Source organism: Sus scrofa, chromosome 6 (assembly GCF_054392235.1).
Source record: "Sus scrofa isolate SSC_HxYL_T2T_F1_AM1 chromosome 6, Sscrofa_HxYL_maternal_Yorkshire_Landrace_v2.0, whole genome shotgun sequence".
NCBI classification, from domain to species: domain Eukaryota; kingdom Metazoa; phylum Chordata; class Mammalia; order Artiodactyla; family Suidae; genus Sus; species Sus scrofa.
Window position 1 is genome coordinate 91,047,548 of NC_139388.1, and position 21,719 is coordinate 91,069,266.

Consider the following 21,719-nt stretch of genomic DNA (forward strand, 5'->3'; position numbering starts at 1 on the left):
TGGCACTAAGGCTTCTGAGCCAGATGCAAATGAAACCTGTCCTGTGGTATCATTTAATTAGCTGGGGGAGCAGGCGGGGGGAGGAGGAGGAGATAGTATGAGATACAAGCAGAAAAATGGGAGATGGGAGAGACAGAGGGTGTCAGGAAGGGGCAGAGAGAGGGAGAGGGCAGAAGGGAGGGGAGAGGGCAAGGGAAGCACAGAGAAAATGATCAAGGAAGGAGGGGAGAGGGGAGACAGGGCCCCCTTCCTATGGAAAACAGGGTTGGGCAGCCTTATTCATTCCACTTAAAAAGTGAGGACACCAGGTCATATTCTGAGTATCATGATGGGTTCTGGGGGTACCACAGTGGACCACACAGACAGCATCCTGCCTCTGTGCTTCTCACAGTCTCGTGGAGGACACAGGCATTGAGCAAATCATCACATCAATAATACATGTAAGTACAAGTATGCTAAGGATTATTGCATGATTGTCATAAGAAGTTGGGCAGTCTTCTTAGAGGGTAGGCTCTGAAGAATGCCTGCCTGGCTTATAAACCTGGCCCTACCATGCCCTGGCCATGAGACCTTGAGCAAGTGCTTAACCTTACTAGCTCTCAGGTCCTCATCTAGAAAAATTGAGATCATAAAATAACTACCTATTAGGGCTGTTAAGAGAATTGAATTTGTTAGTAGGTGTAAAGTACTCAGAATATTGTCTGGTATGTAGTAAATACTCAATAAATGTTAAGTGCTACGATGGAAAAGAAAAATATTGAAGGGTCCTGGTTTAGATCAGCAAATCAGTGGTCTTCCCTGAGTAAGTGCCAGATAAACTGAAATCTAAAGGGAAGAGTGGAAATCAGCCAAGGGAACAAAGAGGAGCAGCTATGGGCATTTATTTTTTTCTTTTACCTGCCCGGAATCCTTTATTTCCTTCTCAGTTAATACATCGTGATTTTCTTTTGGGTAACTATTTCCACTATTTCCTCCATCACCTTCTTTTTTTTTTCTTTTTAGAGCTGCACCTGCAGCATATGGAAGTTCCCAGGCTAGGGGCTGAATTGGAGCTGTAGCTGCCTGCCTACACCACAGACACAGTATTGTGGGATCTGAGCGCCCTACACCACAACTCACAGCAATGCCGGATCCTTAAACCACTAAGTGAGGCCAGGGATTGAACTGCATCTTAATGAATACTAGCCGGGTTTGTTACTGCTGAGCCATGATGGGAACGCCTCCTCCTTCACTTTTAGTCCACATAGGTGGGGCTGACACCAAGCTGCTGCTTCAGAGTAAACACTCCACCCAGTCTTGGTTAGTGTGAATTTTGTGCCTGGTCCAGAGGTGGGCAGATGATCCAACATGGACCAATAAGAGAAAATGCCAGGGACTTTTGCTTAAATTATCAGCAAAGAAGTGTGATAAGCCTGTGTGATATAAACTTGGAACCACTTGTGGCCATCTCCCACCTTAAGAATGGAGGCAAGGCAAAAGGAAATTCAGGTAAGAGATTGAAAGGAAGGTCTTGATAATACCATTTGACTTCCTGGATCCAGCCATACCTGAATTAGAATTTTCAGGTGAAGTAACCAGTTAAACTCCCTCCCTTCCTGCCTTTATTACTTTATTTAAATAATATTGGGTTCCTATCTCTTACAACTGAAAGAATCCTATGTGACAATGAACATTCCTATCAAAAGGTAGGGCATATGATAAAGCCTAGGGAAAGAATCATAGCCAATGAAAGAATGCCAACATGGCTAAAGCTTGGTGAACAAGTAGAAATTGATGACTGTGTATCAAGGTTCGGAGAGTACAAAGAGCCTGAGCATAAACCAAAAAAGGGGGGGGGGATGTCCCATGGTGGATTAAAAGATTGGATGTACCCCAAACAAAGATATCCAACACCTTTCAACAGGTGCCCCACGGCCTTCCCAAAGTCACCATGTCCCATCATAGCCTAATGTATTGTGTACTCTTGGAAAGGTAGACTCAAAGACCCAAGGTCACTTGGGACTAGAAAGTCCTTTAAATGCCACTGAGTCTAACACCCCCATTGTCTTAGCTTGAGTGGCTATAACAAAAATACCATAGATTGGGTGGCTTGAAAACAGAAATGTATTTCTCACAGTTCTGGGGGCTGGAAGTCCAAGATCAGGGTGCCAGCATGGTCAGGTTCTGATGAGAGACATCTTACTAGTTTACAGATAGCTGCCTTCTCCTCGCAGCCTCACTTGGCTGTGAGTGAGCCCTTGTCTCTCTAATCCTATTGTGGGGGCTCCACCCTTATGATATCATCTCAACCTCATTCCCTCCAAAGGCCCTACCTCCTAACACTGTACCACTGGAGCTTAAGGTTTCAACACACAAATTTGGAGAGGGGGGCACAAACATGCAGTCCATAACATCTATTTATATTCTTTTGTTTCCAATTGACCAAGAAATGCATGAATATAGTCTTTTGTTGTTGTTTTTGAGAGATGAGTTTATTTTATTTTATTTTTCTGATAATGGAATGTCTTTATTTTCTGGTGCAACACCTGCCTCTATTCATAACATGAGTAATACAACAGAAATGAGTAATGTGCTTGAATGGATAACTGAATAACTTAAATATCTGATTTTAAGAAATAAAGAAAATGTATAATTTGCTCTGGTTACTTGATTTATGGATAATATATTCTTATAGAAGAAAAGGAAGGAAGCAAGGAAGGAAGGAAGGAAGCTCTCCATGGTGCTGAAACATAGCCTTCTGTAACACTTTTTCATCCCAGTATTTGTCTTCCTTGAAGTTTTCCTTGAACTTGGCCCTCTTTCATTTGAGCTACTTTGTTAACACCTTCACTGTATAACACCAGATCACTCCTTTTTCTGTGATCTGCCTCATCTGGTTCCTGGATCAACAGCACTGTTGCCAGGCCACATCTCTGTTGGGTTTTTCTCCTAACCAAATCTTTTCTCATCCCTGAACTTAAAAGAAGAGAGAAGAAAACAGAGTACCTGCCCCCAAGGAGCTATAGTCAATGTGGGGAGATAAGACAGCCAAAGGACATACTAGATAAGGCCTAAGTATCTTAACACAGTACATAAAGTCCTGCAGAATCTACTCTAATGGCATATCTGGCCTCTAACATCACCTGTGTGCTTGCAGTTCTCTGAATTCAGGATGCAGCACTCACTTCTGGGGCACCTCATGTGCTGCTCTAAGGCTGGAGGGCACAGCTGCAACACAAATGCTATCACCGAGTTTGGGGTGGGTGGGTGAGCAGGGGCAATGTCAGGGGCTTAAGGACTGTGTTGAAAATTTTTATTTTTCCGCTGAAGGTTGTGGAAAGCTATTGACAAGTTTTAAGTGAGGAACTGATACAATCAGATGCAGATTTATGGGGACAAGAATGGAGGCCAGGAAACCATCCAGGAGGCTATTGGAAAAGTCCCAGGTGAGAGATGATGGAAGCTGACCAAAGATAGAGGAAGTCACTTTACATCATGTCCCCCTGACATATTTCCTTCCAGGTACCACCATGCTCCAAAATTTCTAGATTTTTCCCCCCACTTCTTATTGCTTGTCTGTCTCCTTCAGTGAAATGCCAGCAACAAGAATCCAGGGACTTTGTCTACCTTGCTCACCACTGTAACTCTGGCATTGTCTGATACAGGGCAGGGACTTAATGAATACTTTTTGACTGCAAGGAGGGATGGAGTGGGGGGAATGGTGTTAGTGAATGTAAGATGTTTGACACAGAACATCTTATATTCTGTGCAGAAGAGTGGGGAGCCCAGGGGTTGGGGCTGGAGCTGTCACTCTTGGGACAGAGTTGGGTCAGGCATGGACAGTGAGCCTGCCAGTGAGCCCAAGTCACTTCAGGAGCAGTAAGGGAGGGGAGCAGCCTGCTGAGGCTATGCAGACAGTGTCTGACTTGCTTGGATGGTGACCTACAAACCATTAAGAGTCCAGATGAGTCAGGGCAGAGAGCCAGACACTAGTTCCTCCCGCAGTCTTTGAATGCCTTGGCCAGAATTTAGGTTTCCTGGAATTGTTCCCCCGTCTATCATCCCTTTTATGGTGTAAGGAACTGGAAGGAGTGATTTAGGACACACAGTAAGAGAGAGACATGAGTAAGTAATCATCTGGGAGGTCAGCGCATGGCTCCAGATGCCAGGTTTGGGCCCCATCCACCTCCCTGATCCTGACCCACCACCATGACCTTGGGGATGGTGCAGTCACGATCCTGTGCCAAGGCACTTGAGTCTGTCTCAGGTCATCTTTGTCCTTGAGGAGCTCTTAGCCTAGAGAAGTTAGTGTTGGAGTGTGGGGGACAAGGGTAGACTTGCCATCACCACCCCCCCCCCTTAGCACAGCTGGTTGTGGAGGTCCAGAGAAGGAGCCCCTAACCTCACATGGGGATGAAGAAAAGCCTCCTGGAGGAGGTGATACCTGAGCAGAGCCTGAAAGTGTGAGCTGGGATTAAACAAGTGACAGGTAGAGGAAGGGGACTCCAGGGAGAAGGAAGAGCCTGAGGAAGGGGAGCTGGGTATGGGAGGGGGCGCAGCAGAGAGCCGGAGTCCCTGGAGCCTGGGGATGTGGACAGGCAGTGGAGCTGCAGCTGTGAGCAGGGGTTTCACTGTGCTCACCCCAGAGCTTCCGCTGTATGCTCAGGGACCAGACCAGTCTCTGCCTTGGAGACCCCCATCTCTAGGACTCAAGAGTTCTGGAAGGGTCACAAGTCCCTGATCTGGGGGAGTCCTGGGCCTGGGGTAACCCTGTTGTCCAGGCCAGTCCTCTGTCCCCTGCCTGCCCCCTCCTGGAGGTCCAAGGCACTAGGATGGAGTGTGATCTGGGGTGGGAGAGCTGCCGGCGGGATACCTGCCTCTCCGGGGCAATCTGTGAACGAGGTTTCCAGAAAGGGCAGCTTCGATGAACTCAAATGAACTGTAAAACTCTATTTGGCTTAAATGCCTTGAAAAACAGGATGTTGCTGGCAGGTGGGGGTGGGGCTTATGAGAGGGAGGGGCCTGAAAGCCAGCAGAGCTGCCACTGGAGTTCCTTAGTCAGCAGACTCTGGTCAAGTGTCTGCTCACACCTGGCCCCTGCTGGGCTCTGGGGAACAGAGACAGGTGGCCTGATGGGGACATAGGGGGACAGTCAGGCAAATACTTTTATAGGGGAAACACAGGAGCATGGGGGGAGGGACCCTCAACCTGGGAGGGGGTTGGTGGGTTGGGGAAAGTTAACATCATGCCACTGAGCTGGGGGTTCAAATCCCAGCTCCACCATTTCCCAGCCTAATGATCTCTGCCAGGTGCTTCTTGTCTCTGAACCTCAGTTTCCTCTCCTGTAAAATGGGAATAATGATGACCCCCACAGGGTAGTTATTGCATTAAATGAACTAATCAGGCAATTCCCATAGCCCAGAGCGTACACACCAGTTCAGTACACACTAGCTGCTAGTGTTGCCCACTGAGCAAAACTGTGAAGAAAGCTGGTGTCAGGCAGGGGTGGCCTGGGAAAGGGCATTCCAGGAAGACGGGCCAGCCCATGCAAAGGCCTGCACACAGTGGGTCTAAGTGTTCAGAGTGGGAGCCCCGGCTGGTGAGAGGTGGGGCTGGGGAGGTCCATGTGGCCAGTTTACAAGAGCCCTGCCATCTGTGCAGATTGTTGGAATTTTAGTCCTCAGAGCAGTGGGAGCCATGGAGGAATTGGAAGGAGTGATTTAGGACACACAGAGAGGAGGCGTGGCATGTTACATGCACTGTGGACTCTGTACTAGAGGGAGGGGCTGGGTCCATGACTGCAGGGCAGTGTATAGCATCTGGGAAGAGGAGGTGGTGCCCTGGACCAGGTGAGAACAGTGTGGGCAGGGGACAGAGGTGGGGATTGACAGCAAGGAGAGCAGGGAGCCCCTTGGCGGGCCTGCAGGGAGCCAGCAGCCGAGGATGCCCAGCTTTCTGGCTCTGGCAACTGGCAACGGATGGGGAAGAGGGCGCTGAGCTCGGGCCAGGACCCCGGGAAGGAGCCATCTCTGGGGCTGGGCTCTCTGCCACAGACCCTGCAGGCAGTGGTGCCCAGGCTGGGCTGTGGGAGGACCAGACTGTTTAGGCACCTTCTGCCCCAGCATGGCCGGCCCTGTGCCCTCAGAGCTGCCTGGACCCCATTCTTCCAGCTGGAATCACCCTGAGCCCTGCAGCTGGTGCAGCCCCGCCTGGCCCTGCAGGCCACTCTCCGTGGGGGCTCAGCCACAAGGCCCCCACTCTTCAACCCCCGGCTGCTTCAGAAGGTGACCTTGACCATGGCCTGCTGTGCATCTCCCCTCCTCATCGCACCTCTCGGCCCCCGGGTCATCTCCTGGCGGAGAGAAGGGGTACAGGAGGGCAAACCCCGGTACAGCCAGGACAGATCCGAGGCTGCTGCAGCGCAAGTCGGGAGAGAGTTGGGGACAAGGGCAGACAGAGACACTGAGAGTGACAGAGCAAGTGATATGGAGAAAGAAGCAGAGGGGAGGCCAGATTGAGGCCCCGACCCAGCCCCGCGGCCGCTCCCAAAGGGCCAAACTTGTTGGGGGGGGTGGTCAGGGACTCACTGGGCCTCAAATGGCCCCCCTTCTCTGTAGTTCATATTCTCAGAGAAAAGAAATCACTTTCCATCCAATTAATCTAATTAGACATAATCAAGTTGTGGAGATCTGTGCAGCAGGGTGAGTGATTAGGAAAAATTACCTCCCTGCAAAGAGTTCAGATTTCATTTTCATTCCATAATCTAAAGAACAAATAAAGAAATATGGGCTTCTTGCTCTCCTCAGACCCCCCCCCACCCCAATCTCACACCACTTGAGGGCTGGAGAATTCCCTGAGAGGTGGGCACTGGCTCAGCAGAGGGTCAAACCACAACCTGCACAGTGATTGTATAGCCACCTCAGGACACTCATGCAACTCACCTTAACATGTACACACACACACACACACACATACACACGCAGGCACATACGCACATGCGCACATACACACACACACACATACACAATCTCACAGGGATTCACTGACTGGCAGGAGTCCTGGGTCAGTCCCCGCTGTGCTGGCTGTGTGACACTTATGCACTTTCTCTGGACCTCAGTTTCCCCACCTGTAACAATAAGAGCTGTAATTGATCTGGGGACCCCTTGGGGCAGCGCAGTCTGGAATTTAATTTTTTCTTTCTCCATCTCTCCCTCCTTCTTTCAAATGGAGGCTGATGAGAACATAAAGCCTGGGAGGGGCGCCCAGGGGTGCGAGAGGTGACACTCTTCACCAGGCCAGTCCTCCGTCAGCAGAGCAGGGACTCGCCCCAGCAAGCCTCTCGGCCCCAGAGCCAGGTCTGTGGCCTGAAGGGGCTCCGCTGTTCCCACATGCGGATATGTGAGGATGGCCCCTCTCACATGGGGATATGTGTTGACAGCTCCAAGGCTGGGAGCTGCCCCACGGCCAGGCCTCACCTCCCAGGGCCCAGGCCCAGCGGCACCATCTACTCCTGGAAGGTCCCTCCTCCGAGATGCAGCTGGAGAGAGACCAGCCTGGGAGGCAGCAGAACAGAGCATCTGCAGCCTGAAGCCTGAAGATGGATTAATCCAGGTCCAGAGGCTTCTTAGCTGGAGCAGGGCCCTGGGGACAGTTTGGGGGAGGGGTGGACAGCGTCCCCAGGGGGAGCCACAGCCTGGAGTAGACAGAGGTGGGGAGTGTGTCACTGAGGGGTGATGTACGGTCCTGCCTTGCTTCTTGCTGTCCTGCCCCCTCTCTGCACAGCTGAGGCCACCTGAGCCCCACTGTGTGTCCGGAAGATGCCAGGCTCCAGGACCATCCTGCCGCAGCCAGGGGGGTTTGAGGAGCTCTGGGGAAGATAAGGAGGTGGGGCCGAACTTGGAGTCTAGCCTGTTTTGAGTCCCAGCTACTGACTCACTGTGGGACCTAAGCACTGCCTCCACGCCTGCCCCCCCGCCCCCACCATTCTGGGCCTCTGGCTCCTCCTCATCTTCCAACAGGGCGAGGGGGCTGCAGGGACCCCACGTGGGTTCCCACCGGAAGTGGGGGTTGGGGGATCTGCAGGCGCTCAGGGGATGTTTGTTCCTGTCCCCTCTGCAGCCCCCAAGGTGCCAGGCTCCAAGGTAGCACCCAGGAAATATTGATTAGCCTGTGAGATGATGAAATGAGCTAACATCTGTGTCTGGGCCGCATGGTACCAAAATCTAAACCTGTGCTGGGAATTTGAACAACCTGCGAGGCAGCTGGTTGGAGGCACTGAGGGTTGGGCTGTGAGTCATCAGGGAGGACTTCCTGGAAGAGGCAGGCTTCAGGCTGGGAGGGACTTGGATAGAGGAGGGAAGGCGTGCGCTGCATGTGCAAAGCGGGGAGGTGGGAAGGGGAGGACCTCTGCTGTGAGCTCCTGCCAGTAAGTGATGGCTGGGAGTTTGGGTTTTGGAATCAGACAGACCTGGATATAACTTGCTTTGGGGGTGACCTTGGACAAGTCCCTCCCCTCTCAGGGCCTCAGTGTTGTCACCTATGAAGTGGAGGTGACGACACCCCCTACTCACAGGATTGTTGTGAGGCTGGCACTGTGTGTGGATGTGTGTGTGTGTGTGTGTGTGGGCAGGAGAATCCTGGCACAGCACTGGGCTCCCAGGGGACACTGGGTAACAGGGACACCCTCCCCTTGTCAGCTCATTCAGGTCACTCGCCATTCCCAAGGGTGGCCTCCCCACTACATGAGATATGTGGTCCCAGCAGGGAGCAGGGGCCTGGGGGGCCATGGACACATCACCTCTCAGGGGATCAGGCTCTCCTTGCCATGAAACACAGACCCTACAACCTTGGAGCTGGGAGGGGTGGCCTTGGGCAGAGGGAGAATGAGCGCTATGGGGCTATGTGTTGGTCTCTTCTGCCTGAATGGCAGAGGCTTCCTCTTCCCCTGTTTGTCCAGACCACACAGGGCTCTCCAGGTGCCGCCAGGGGAGACCCAGAACAGAGATGACCAGCCTCAACCTCAGGTCAGCCCCCCTCAGGGGCCAGAGCAGGGCTGGCCAGCTGCCTGCTCCATTCTAGAGCCACCTGAGGCTCCCCCTTCTCCACCACTGATGTCCCTAGATCCCTGCCCAGCCACTGCCTGAGCCTGTGTGTCTGGTTGGAAAACCACGTGGAAGTCTGTGTGTGCCTGAATGTGTGGTCCCTGTGCCAAGGGCAGAGCCGTGGGCACACACCTGTGTGTCTGCACCTCGTCCATCCAACGTGAGGACATGCATGTACTTGTATGTGTGGCACAGGACCCTGAGCCAGGTGTGTCTGAGTGCTAGTGGTCTTGTATTATGTGTCTGTCCTGCACTTTCATCCATTTGTGTACCTTTCTGTGCTCACGCTTTCTGCCATGTGCCTGTGTTTCCAGATCTGTTCATTGTGAATGTTTCTGAATGTTCTATAGGGGGTTCTCTCTGGCCGCAGAGCTCTGTCTCTTTCAGTATCTGTTTCTGATACTGTATTTGTACTGGTGTGTATTTGTCTATATGACTGTGTTTCTGCTCTATGTCTATTTCCGATGTCTCTGTATCTGCGTTCATATATATATCGATATTGGCCACGCCCACAGCATATGGAAGTTCCTGGGGCCAGGGGTCAAATCTGAGCCACAGCTGCAATCTATGCCAGTTTACCACCAACACTAGATCCTTAGCCTGCTGTGCCACAGCAGGAACTCCTTTGTTTATGTTTTGTCACCAGTTTTTAATCAATGTGCATTTCCGTGTCTGTATCCATAGGTTGGGTCTGGAGGTCTCTACCTGGGCCCAGGTGAGGTGGTGCTTATGCCTGCGTGACTGGGTGTCTCTGATCATTTGTGTCTTCGTTGTCTCAGGATCCACGTCTGTCTCTTTGTGGCCCTGACCCTCTGTCTGTGTCTGAGTGGCTGTCTGTATAGTGTTGGTTCATGGGTCTTTCTGTTGAACTATTTACCTGTTTCTGAGTTTCTCTCTATAGGTGTGTGCCTATATGTTTCCTCTATATCTCTCGCTTAGGATGTGTGTGTGTGTGTGTGTCCAAATGCCCACATAGGAATGTGTCTGCCACCCCCTAAGGCCAGTAAAGAAACCCTTCCTTCCCATCTTGTGGGCTTGGAAGAAATGTTTACTGTGTAATAGGAAATGACAGGCTCAGGAGAACTAAACTCTCGGGGGCTAAACCCTGCCCCTCCAGACAGTGCTTTGCTCTTGAACTAATTGCAGGAACAGAATGTGACATTCAACAATAGCTGATTAAACATTCTTTTCAAGGCTGCGTGGAATAGCCACCAAGAGGGACCATGTGCTGAACTATCAAACATATATTACTACTTTAAAAGAACTGAGATCATGAAGACTATTTTCTTTGATTACAATGGAATTAAATTAAGAGTCAATGATAATAATGCATCTGGAAACCTCACACATATTTGGAAATTAAACGACATATGTCTAAAGAACCTGTGGGTCAATGAAGAAATCACAAGAGACTAGAAAACATTTTGAACTGAATAAAGAAAACATTAACATTTCAAAACGTGTCAGATGCAACTACAAGAGTCCTGAGAGTGAATTATAGAGATTAAAACTGTACTAGGAAAGAAAAGTTTAAAATCAATGATCTAAGTATTCTTAAGAAGCTAGGAAAAAAAGAACAGAAACCAATAGAATAGAACACCAATAATTTAAAATGCCAAAAAAGCCAGAAATTGATTCTCTAAAAAGATTTTAAAAATCAGTAATACCCTAGCTAGGAAAAAAAAAAAAGAGGGGAAACAAAGTTTTTAACACTGCCAATGGTAAAGGGGGCACAACTAAGATAGTATAGTCCTTAAAAAGGTCAAAAGAGAATATTATAGGAGTTTCCATTTTGCCTCAGTGGTAATAAACCCTACTTGTATCCATGAGGATGAGGGTTTGACTCCTGCCCTTGCTTGGTGGGTTAAATATCCAGTGTTGCCATGAGCTGTGGTGTAGGAGGCAGACTCGGCTCAGATCTGGCATGGCTGTGGCTGTGGTGTAGGCTGGCAGCTGCAGCTCTGACTCGACCCCTAGCCTGGAAACTTCCACATGCCTCGGTGCAGCCCAAATAAATAAATAAATAACTTATGGAAATAATTCAACAACTTCAATGAACTGGGAAAATTTCTTGAAAACACAACTTACCAAAACTAACTGAAAAAGAAACAGAAGCACTGAATAAGCGCTGTGTCTATTACATATATTGAATTTATAATAGGAAGCTTTTTTTTTTCTTTTCTTTTTACAGCCACACTTGTGGCAAATGGAAGGTCCCAGGCTAGGAGCTGAATGGGAGCTGCAGCAGCAGCGCTGGATCCTTAATCCATTGAGTAAGGCCAGGGATTGAAACCGTATTGTCACCGACATTGTTGGGTTCTTTTTTATTTTTACTTTATTATTTTGTCTTTTTAAGGCTGTACCTGTGGGACATGGAATATCCCAGGCTAGGGGTCAAATCATTACTGTAGCCACTGGCCTACGCCACAGCCACAGCAACACCAGATCCAAGCCGTGTTTGTGATCTACATCACAGCTCATGACAACACTGGATCCTTAACCCACTGAGCAAGGTCAGGAATCGAACCTGTGTCCTCATGGATTCTAGTCAGATTCGTTTCCATTGAGCCACGATGGGAACTCCTAGGAAACTTTTTAATTTAATTAATTTAAAAATATTATTAGATATAGCTGACATGTTGTATTATTAGTTTCAGGAGTACAGCCAAGCGAATCAGTTATACATATGTATATATACGTGTGTGTATATATATTATATACATATACGATTATTTGTGTGAGTGTATATATCCATTCTTTTTTCCCATGTAAGTTATTACAAACTATTGAGTAGATTTCCCTGTGCTATACAGTAGGTTCTCGCTAATTGTCTATTTTGTCAGTAGTATGCATATGTTATTTCCATTCTCCCAGGCCTGGCAACTTTGCTTCTAAATAAATAGAAATAAATAAATAAATAAATAAATAAAAATAAAAAAATAAAAGTACCAAAAAGTACTGAAAATTCTCATTCATGAAGAGTCTTCTACCAATATTTTCATAGCATCTTTATAATAACCTAAACCTAACTCAGTTGCCCATCATTGGGTGAATTAATAGATAAATTGTACACATGCATAAAATGGACAACTACTGAGCAATAACAAAGGACAAACTATGAACAAAGATGGCACCACAGATAAATCCCAAAAACTTTGCACTGAGTGAAAGCCAGAAACCTATTGTATGGTTCCATCTATACACAATTCTGAAACATGCAAAGCAAATCCAGTGTTGGAAATTAGATCCATGGTGACCAGGGGTTAAGGTAGGGAAGGAGCTGATTGATTGCAATAGCACCAAAAGGACATTAATGCAACATACACCACAGCTCACGGCGATGTGGTATATTTTTTTGGGTGTGGCTGAGCCCGTGGCATTTGGAAGTTCTCTGGGCCAGGGATCAAACTCTTGCCACAGAAGCAACACAAGCCACTGCAGTGACAATGCCAGATCCTTAACCTTCAGAGCCACCAGATGCCCCCGAAATGTTAGTATGTTTTAATGGGATATTATTTAAATGGATGTGTGCAAAAATATGTATATATCTAAGTGAGGGGAAGGACTACCATTTCATTGCTGATCAATTTAGGTTGCGCTGACCCCCCCATATCTCTCTTTCTGCCTATCACAGTCCATCCTCCGTGAGTATCACTCAAATCCTCCACTCTGTCCATCCCACTGCTGCTACTGCGCTGGAGTGGTCAGGGCTGTATGAGTTTGGGTTCCTCCAAAAGAGGAGATGCTTTATGTGGGAGGTGACCCAAGGAGGCACAGTCAGGAGGGGACAGGGGCAGGAGGGAGAAAAGCCCTAAGACTAAATCAGAGAGCGGGTCTCACTGTGGGCTCAGTCCTGCTGAAGACCCTCTGAGGAAGTGTGTGTGACATGCCTCAGATTTGTCCCTAAAGGGGGAAGCTGGGTGTTTGCCTCTTCACTGCCGTCCCTCCCTGGTTGAGAGATGCCCTTGGGGTGTGAAATCTCTGGCACTTCTGGGCTTCCCTGCCTTTGGCTGGCTCAGCCCCCAGGACACTGGAGACCCCTGATTGGAGTAGCAGAGGGAAGCAAGACCTGAGAATGGAGCAGTCAGCACCCCGGGAACTGCCTGCCACTGGTGCAGGTGAGCCCAGAGCTGGCAAGGAGATGTGAGTATCTCTGATGTCTGCTTCAACCATCCCTGGTGTCTGCTTCAGCCGTCGCCATCACCTTCGTTGGCCCTTGTGCTCCTCCCTCCCATCTACCTCCCAAGGCAGCAAGAGTGGGCTTCCCTAAAGATGAACCTACCCAGGTCCAACTCCTGCCTACAACAGTCCAATTGCCACTCTTGGCGTTGGGGGCTTGGCACTCCCACAGGGTGTGGTTGAGCTGCTCTGACCTTAGAGTTGACCCCATGTAAGAGCTGCTTTGCAGCAATTCAGATTGGCCGAAATTTGAACTCTGTCCCGCCCAGTGAACCAGGATGGCCACTCCCCCTCCTCCCTCCCTCTTCCAAGGTGGTAGGTGCCTCAAAAGAAGGCTCCCATGATCCTGGCCTCTTGGTCTTCACTTTCCTTGAGAGCTGGCTGGACTTACAGACTTGATCCTAACAAATGCAATATGGCAAGAACGATGGCATGTCATTTCTGAGATTAGATTATGAAAGGCTGGTGGCAGCCATCCCAGATGCTTGCTCTTGACTCGCCTGCTCTGGGGGAAGTCAGCTGCCATGTCAGGAAGCATATCTTGGGAGAGACCCATGTGAGCTTGGAGCAGTTTATCCCCTCCTTGGGCTGAAGCCTGCTCACACTGGGATCACAACTTCCTGAGAGAGCCTCAACGGGAACAACTCCCAGATTCCTGACCCACAGAAAATGTGAGATAAGAAACCTTTGTTGGAGCACCCATCGTGGCTCAGAAGGAAGGAACCTGACTTGGATCCATGAGGACGTGTGTTCTATCCTGGTCTTGCTCCGTGGGTTAAGGATCTGGCATTGCTGTGAGCTGTGGTGTAGGTCGCAGACACGGCTGGGATTCCACGTTGCTGTGGCTGTGGTGTAGGCCGGCAGCTATAGCTCTGATTTGACCCCTAGCCTGGGAACTTCCATATGCTGCAGGTGTGGCCCTAAAAGCAAAAAAAAAAAAAAAGAAGAAGAAGAAGAGGAAAGAAAGAAAGGACCTGAAGCTCTTTACCCAGCTGAGCTGTGCTGTTATCCAGCTCATGTTATAAACAGTCAAACCCTAGGTCTACTCCAACCAGCAAAGCAACCCCAGCTTCATGCTAAAGACATAATTTGCTACAAATTAAACTTAATGGGACTGGAGTAATTATGTTGACTTTTTAAAACACCTTCAGATAAAAACATGATTAAGTGATTTCAGAATATAATCTCTTTCTATTGCATTTCCCAAGGGAACCAAGAGAAGAGGCTAAGGCAGAAAAGTTGATGCTGAAGGAGGGTGATGTGGGCATCAGACATCAGCTTGAGGATGCCCTTATATCCTGCGTAGGGAGTGGTACCCAGTCAGCTTTCCATGAGGGCAACTTTATGGTATGTATCAAAAGTCTTAAAAATGCCTATGCCCTTTGACCCAGTGAGGCCAGAGATCAGTCATACGGAAATAATCAGAGATAGAGACAAAGATCAATGTGCAGAATTGGTCATACAGCATCCTTTTTAACAGGCAAATAAATGCTGGAACCATCTAAGTGTTTAACCGTGGAAGACTGGCTAAATCAATTATGAATGAAAAATAATTATGATGGAATATTGTGTCGCCATTTAAAATGAAACCTTCAAAAGTAATTTATGTTGGGAAATGCTTATAAATTAAGAGCTAGAGAAATAGGTAGCATATAAAATTGAACGCAAAGTACAGCCCAATGTTTCTTTATATACACATGGGACTAATAAAACCAAGAAGGATGCATGCAAAAATATCAACAGTTGTTCTCTCTGGTGGGGGGATTATGGGGGATTTTAATTTTCTTTTTATGCTTTCCAAATTTCCTGTAATGAACATCTACGACTAGTATATTGTTTTTAATTTTTTTAAATGGATTTCGGTAAAAAAGAATCTCTGCATCTCCTTATACCGTGAGAGGACTTCCTGGGTTAAGCTCTGGGGTGGAACTCTGATTTAGGATCACTTTGTCTGTATTCAAGTGCCCTGGTTCTGGCTGGGGACCAGGCTGCTGGTCATCTCCTATTATCCCATCTCCGCTTCTCCCTTAGTTGAAGAATGCCAACACAGTTGGCTATGTCCATATGCCCTGCTCACAAGGCAAATCTCTTACAGATGGCTAGGGAAGGGGTGGCAATGACATGGGAAAGGAAGTCGTCAGTACAGCTCCCATGAAATCTTTCTTGATGGGACCTAATGCAGCTTGCACCAGCCTCGATGTGCTCCCTCCCCCCTCCCTTTTTTTTTTCTTGTCTGGAATGAGATTATGATGACTGGAGCTCCAGGAGCTGTATTGTGTCCATGAGATAATGTTTAGGATGAACTCATATGTTGCGTGGATGGTAGAACAAGTAAGAAGGGAATCTGGAACACTGACAAAGTTGGGAATGAAGCCACCATAGAAGCCCTAGAAATCTTATATCCAGAATTCTCTTACATGAGAGAAAAATACACCTTCAATGTGTTTAAGCCACTGTCTTAGAGACTCTTACTAGGATCTGAATTCATTTCCCAGCCGGTAACGCTGAGGCAAGGTCACTGATGGAAAAGATAAAGCAAACACCCCAAATTATACACAGATTCTTAATGGAGCAAGAGAGATCTAAATTTCCAAGGATCTCTGGCTACAACCACGCTGGATGGTGAGGTGTTTAGTCTTTAAGAGACAGCAGGAAATATCAGTCGCGGTGAGAGCCTTGAACATTTGGCACACACCACCTGCTGCCCCACTTACCTTCAGCCTCCTCTCTGGCTCCGGGAGCTGCCCAGAGCGTGGGAGGCACCTGGTCAGGTATGAACATCCAGGGAGGGAGTCAACCGATGCCCAAAGAGAGGGAGCCCAGAGGCTGCTATGACAGCTAAATGTGGGAAAGATCTTGGTCCACCTCTTTGATGCTTACATTCCTTCAACAACCACCAACGCACAATAAAATTATCATCACTCATAATACCCTCATCAGGACCCTCACCATCTTCTTCACTGTTATCATCTTCATCACAATCATCCTTATCATCACCTCCACCACCACCTGACATCCTCACTACCATTTACACTAACCTACTGGGTTACACCAAAGTCTTACAACAAGGCAGTGATGCAGGCAGTAAACGCATTCCTACCTCAGGGCCTTTGCATCTGCCCTTCCTTGTGACTGGAGCATTCTTCTGACAGCAAGATTCACTCTCCCACTTCACTCAGGTCTCTGTTCAATGGTTACCTCCTTAGAGAGGCCTTTCCTGACCATCGTGTCTACCACAGACCCCTCGTCTCTGGTCCGGCCCCTTTCCTCATTTTTCTTCATAGAACTTATATCACTACTTGATCCATACCTATATGTATAGCTACATATCATATGTATGTGTAATATGTATATACACACATTAACATATGCAATTATAATGTTATATGTGATGTATATACACCTATTATATCTAGGATGTTATTAGTCACCAGGGGTATGTAAACTGAAAATATCATGAGATCACAGTCATGACTAAAATTAAAAAGTCTAATGACATCAAGTGTTGGTGAGGATGCAGGGCCACTGGAATTCTCATACATTGCTTCTGGGAGTGTTAAATAACATAGCTACTTTGGGCAGTGGTCGGGCATAGCTGGGCAGTGTCTATACAGCCACTCTATAGCCTACTCATAAGTACCTGTCAAAAAGTATTGAAAGCTTTTATACAGATTTATGCCTATATATTTATATATGCATATATTTATTTACATATTCATATATAATTAGTATATAAATGTAATATATAAATATTTAATGTACATTAATGTATTATATATAAATATAAAATCTAATATTTTATGGCTATAAACTCATTGTAAACTCCATAAGAACAGGGCCTTTGTCAATATTCTTCACCTCTCTACCCACCATCCCTACAAGAGAACCTAGAACATAAGAGCTACCTAGCAAAACCCTATTGAATTAATTAATTTATTCATGTGACCTTATTCCCATCCTCTTTTTAGTCTGGAGGCACTTGAGACAAAGTTCAGCTTATCTGCAGCCCTCCAGGTTTGTTTCTCAGAATGGCCTATAGGTCTCAGCCTCCCAGTTGAACAGGACACTCACCTCCCTTTTCTAAACTCCATACCTCTATTAACACGCCCTAAAAGGTAGTAAGGTGCACAGAAGAGTGTTGGCTTTAGAGTCAAACCAAAATTCAAATCTCAGTTCTTCCCTTACTAGTTCTGTGACTTTCAGCTTTCTGAACCTGCATTTTCTCTTATTAATAATACCAACCTTGAAAGTGTGTTGGGAGGATAAACCTCATGTGAATACCTAACACATGGTAAACCTTTGATTTCTAATAGTTCACACTGAGCTCCCTGTCAGCTCCCATCAAGCCTGAGCCATTGATTTGTTTTTCTCAGCTCAGCTCAGAACTTTGCCCTGCCTGCTAAACTCCCTTTTACATAAGGAATCCCTTGCTTTGTGTCTCCCTCAGCGGCTCTAGCTTATAGGGATTTCCTTCTTCCTAATCTGGTTCTGTCATCCAAAGTGCCTTCTCTTCCTCCAAGGCCCTGTTATCTGAAATCTGAAGTCCTGCATGGTGGACTGCAGTTTCCCTGAGGCAGGAATCTGACTCTCCATAGATCCCTCTCCCAGGGCCTGAGGGAGCCCCGCCCAGAGGACTCCCCAGGATTGTGGGCTGGTGGGAAGTGGTGGGGGGTCGACAGAGCAGGGAGTGGCAGGACTGACCGCTGAGGATGAGCCCTCATCCTCCGTCTGTGGCATTGGTAACACATGGACTGTGTACCCTGGTCAAATCCCAGCTCTGCCCTTTACAACCTGCGGATGGTAACTTAGTCCCCTCCCTTCTGTGAGACCATCTCCTCATCTGTCCAGTGGAGACGGTGCCTCCCGCCCCAACGGTGCTGCGGGCAGTGAAGGAGACTGTGCGTGTGGACGTGCGGAGGAGGGGCTGGCAAACTCACCATCTGCAAATCCAGTGATGTCACAGGTCACGTCAGGGTGGCCTTAAGGTCACGCTGCACTGTGAGCAGAGGGTAAGAGCGTGGGCTCTGGAGCAGACCTGGGTTTGAGTCCTGGCTCTGCGACCTCTGGCTGTGTGACAGAGGCAAACTGCTCACCCTCTCTGAGCCTCCATTTTCCCCTCCGTGTCATCACCTCCCCTCTGAGAGTTGTTGGGAGAATCATTTTACAATGGCAACATGCCAGCCCTGCTACAGGCTCCATCACTGTCAGCTGCCCCCCACTCCTTCTCAGGGAGGGTCCCACCTGGGGACACATCCCTGGTGGGGCAGCCTGGGAGGGAGGCCAGAGAGCAAAGGAGGCAGAAAGGACATGCCCAGGTGCACACGTGTGCACGGAGCCCCAAGCTACCCACCTTCCTGACAGACAAGCACCCCCAGGCCTGGTCCCATACACTGAACTCTGCGGAGCGGGGACAGGGATTTGCTTCCCGAGCAGGAAGGACACGATGACTCGGTGGGACAAGTGCTCTTTCCAGTTTTGTGCAGCTTCTCTGCAGAGGTCACAGCCCCGGTCACCCTGCCCCACCCCACCCAGGACAGGGGCCCAGGACTCACTCAGCACCGCCAGCACGACCTGCAGGCTTGGCGGTTTCCTCGGTGGGGACACATCTGACCAGACCTCCGCTCTTCCTGTTCCGTGTCTACGACGCATGCGTGAACAATTGAGAGCAGCTGAGAGGTCAACCAGACGGAGGAGGGTGAGAACTTTGTCTAGATACTCATGTTGCAACAGAAGAAAGGCTGGGGGAAAAATGTAATTGTAATGTATACATGTAAGGATAACCTGACCCCCTTGCTGTACAGTGGGAAAAAAAAAATATCTTTGAAACCCCACTTTAATACATGCAAAAAAAAAAAAAAATGAATAGAATACTTTCCTAACAGAGTTGGAAGTGTTTTGTTTTGTTTTGTTTTGCTTTTTAGGGTCACACTCGTGGCATATGGAAGTTCCCAGGCTAGGGGTCTAATCGGAGCTATAGCTTCTTGCCTATACGCAGCAGCCACAGCAACCTGTGATGTGAGCCACGTCTGTGACCTACTCGACAGCTGACGGCAATGCTGGATCCTCAACCCTCTGAGTGAGGCCAGGGATGGAACCCACATCCTCATGGATACTAGTTGGGTTCCTTACCACTGAGCCACAAAGGGAACTCCTGGAAGATCTTGTAATCAAATTTCTTTAGAGGCAGATTTATTGAAGTATAATTTACATAAAGTAAAACATCATTTTAAAGTATATTGTTGGGATGGATGGGCAGTTTGGGGTTTTTGGAGGCAAACTGTTATATCTGGAATGGATGGGCAATGGGGCCCTACGGTACAGCACAGGGAACTGTGTGTGATTGGGTCACTTTGCTGTATGACAGAAATTGAAGAAACATTGGAAATCAACTACGCTTAAAAAAAAATGGCAATTTGTTAAAAAAATTTTTTCAATTTAAAATTAAAAAATAAATAAAGTATGTTGTCCAATGAGTTTTGCCATATGTATGCAGTCTTACAGCCACCATCTCAATCAAGATATGGAATATTTCCACCATTCTATGAAATAACCTCATCTCCCTTTGAGGAACATCTCCTCTCACCTCCAGCCCTTGGAAATCACTGGGCTGATTTCTGTCTCCGTAGTTTTGCTTTCTCCAGAATAACATATAAATGTATATAGCCTATGTGTCTGGCCTTTTCCACTAAGCAGAATGCTTTTGAGACTCATCCGTGACGTTCTGTGTATCAGCAGTTCATTCCTTTTTATGCCTGGGTGGTATTCTGTTGTGTGGATTACACACCATATTTTGTTTATTCATTTGTCAGTCTATGACTGTTAGAAATAGCTCTGTTATGCAATTCATGTACATGTCTGTGTGTAGACACATTTTTTTTCCCCTTGGTAAATGCCTAGGAGCGGAATTACTGTGTTGTATGGAAAATATGTGCTTAACTATATACGAAACTGCCAAACTGTTTTTTAAAGCAACTGTCCTATTTTGCACACCCACTAGCAATGTGTGAAGTTTCTAATTGCTTTGCCTCTTCTTGTGGTATTGTAGTCTCATTAATTTTGGCCATTCTAGTGGGTATGTAGTGGTGAATGCTGTGGTTATAATTTGCATTTCCCCGATGACCTCCAGGGACTTATTTGCCATCTGTATGTCTTCTTCAGCGAAGTATCTGTTCGAAACTTTTGCCCATTCTTTTTATGTTATTTTACTTTTTGCATTTTTAGGGCTGCGCCTGTGGCATATGGAAGTTCCTGGGCCATGGGTCAAATCAGAGCTAAAGCTGCTGACTGACACCACAGGCACTGCAACACAGAATCCGAGCTGTGTCTGTGAACTACACCACAGTTCGAGGCAATGATGGATCCTTAACCCACTGAGTGAGGCCAGGCATCAAACCTGCATCCTCACGGATATTAGTCAGGTTTGTTTCTGCTGAGCCGCAATGGGAACTCCAACTTTTGCCTGTCCTTCATTGATGTTTTATTATTGAGTTGAGATTTTATATATTGCATAAGAGTTTTACGTAGTTTTATCAGATACCTGATTTGGAAATAGTTCTGGTAGTCTGTGGCTTGAATCTTCATTTCCTTGGGTACATAACTAATATTCAAATAACCAATATAATGACTTAATGATTGTGATGATGTCTCATATTTTCTCCTTTTAAAGTTTGTGTGTTTTTGTCTTAATATTTACCTAGCCCAAGGTCACGAAGATTTCTCCTACATTTTCTTCTAGAAAATTTTTGTCTGGCTCTTATATTTAAGTCGATGATTTATTTAGAGTTAATTTGTGTGTGTATGGTGAGAGAAGTGTAATGGGTTTGGGTTCTTTTTATTAAAATTATGGATTTCCAATTGCTCCAGCACCATTTGTTGAAAAAAAAATTCTTTCTCTTTGAATTACGTTGTCATGTCTGTTGAAAATCAGTTGGCCATGTATGTGTGGATCTATCTTTGAATCCTATTCTGTTCCATTGACCTCTCTGTCTATTATACCAACACCCCTCTATTATCACCTGCTGTCGCTTTATAGTAAGTCTTAAAATCAGGTTGCAAGAGTCCAAATTTATTCTTCTCTTAGAAAATGGCTTTGGCTCTTCTGGGCCCTTTGCTTTTCATACGAATTTTAGAACCAGTTTGTCAATTTCATCCAAACTGCCTCTGAGGATTTTGGCTGGTGTTGTATTGAATATGCAGATACATTCTGGGAGGATTGTCATCTTAACAATATTGAGTCCTCCCACCCATGAACATGATATGTCTCTTTCTTTATTTAGGTCCTTTTTAACTTTTCTTAGCAATGTGAGAATCCTTTTCTTTCATTGGACTAATAACAATTTTTAAAAACAGATTTATTGGAGTTCCCATCATGGCGCAGTGGTTAACGAATCCGACTAGGAACCATGAGGTTGCGGGTTCAGTCCCTGGCCTTGCTCAGTGGGTTAAGGATCTGGCGTTGCC

At 47.2% G+C, this 21,719-nt stretch overlaps 1 protein-coding gene across 2 annotated transcripts in view; it reads right to left on the reverse strand.

Annotated features, from left to right (window-relative positions):
* Positions 1-18,916, reverse strand: part of LOC146402643 (uncharacterized) — a 69,638-nt gene extending 50,722 nt beyond the window's left edge. The window contains exons 1-2 of one of the 2 annotated variants that reach the window (XR_014807371.1): positions 18,812-18,916; positions 18,197-18,326 (exon numbers count right to left, since the gene is read on the reverse strand). Coding sequence is in view for 1 of the 2 variants with exons in the window: in XM_084963629.1 (XP_084819755.1) it covers positions 18,812-18,908 (97 nt within the window). In the remaining variant the exon portion in view is untranslated. The remainder of the gene's footprint in view (positions 1-18,196; positions 18,327-18,811) is intronic. The other variant, XM_084963629.1, reaches the window with a different exon arrangement.
* Positions 18,917-21,719: the final 2,803 nt, after the last annotated feature.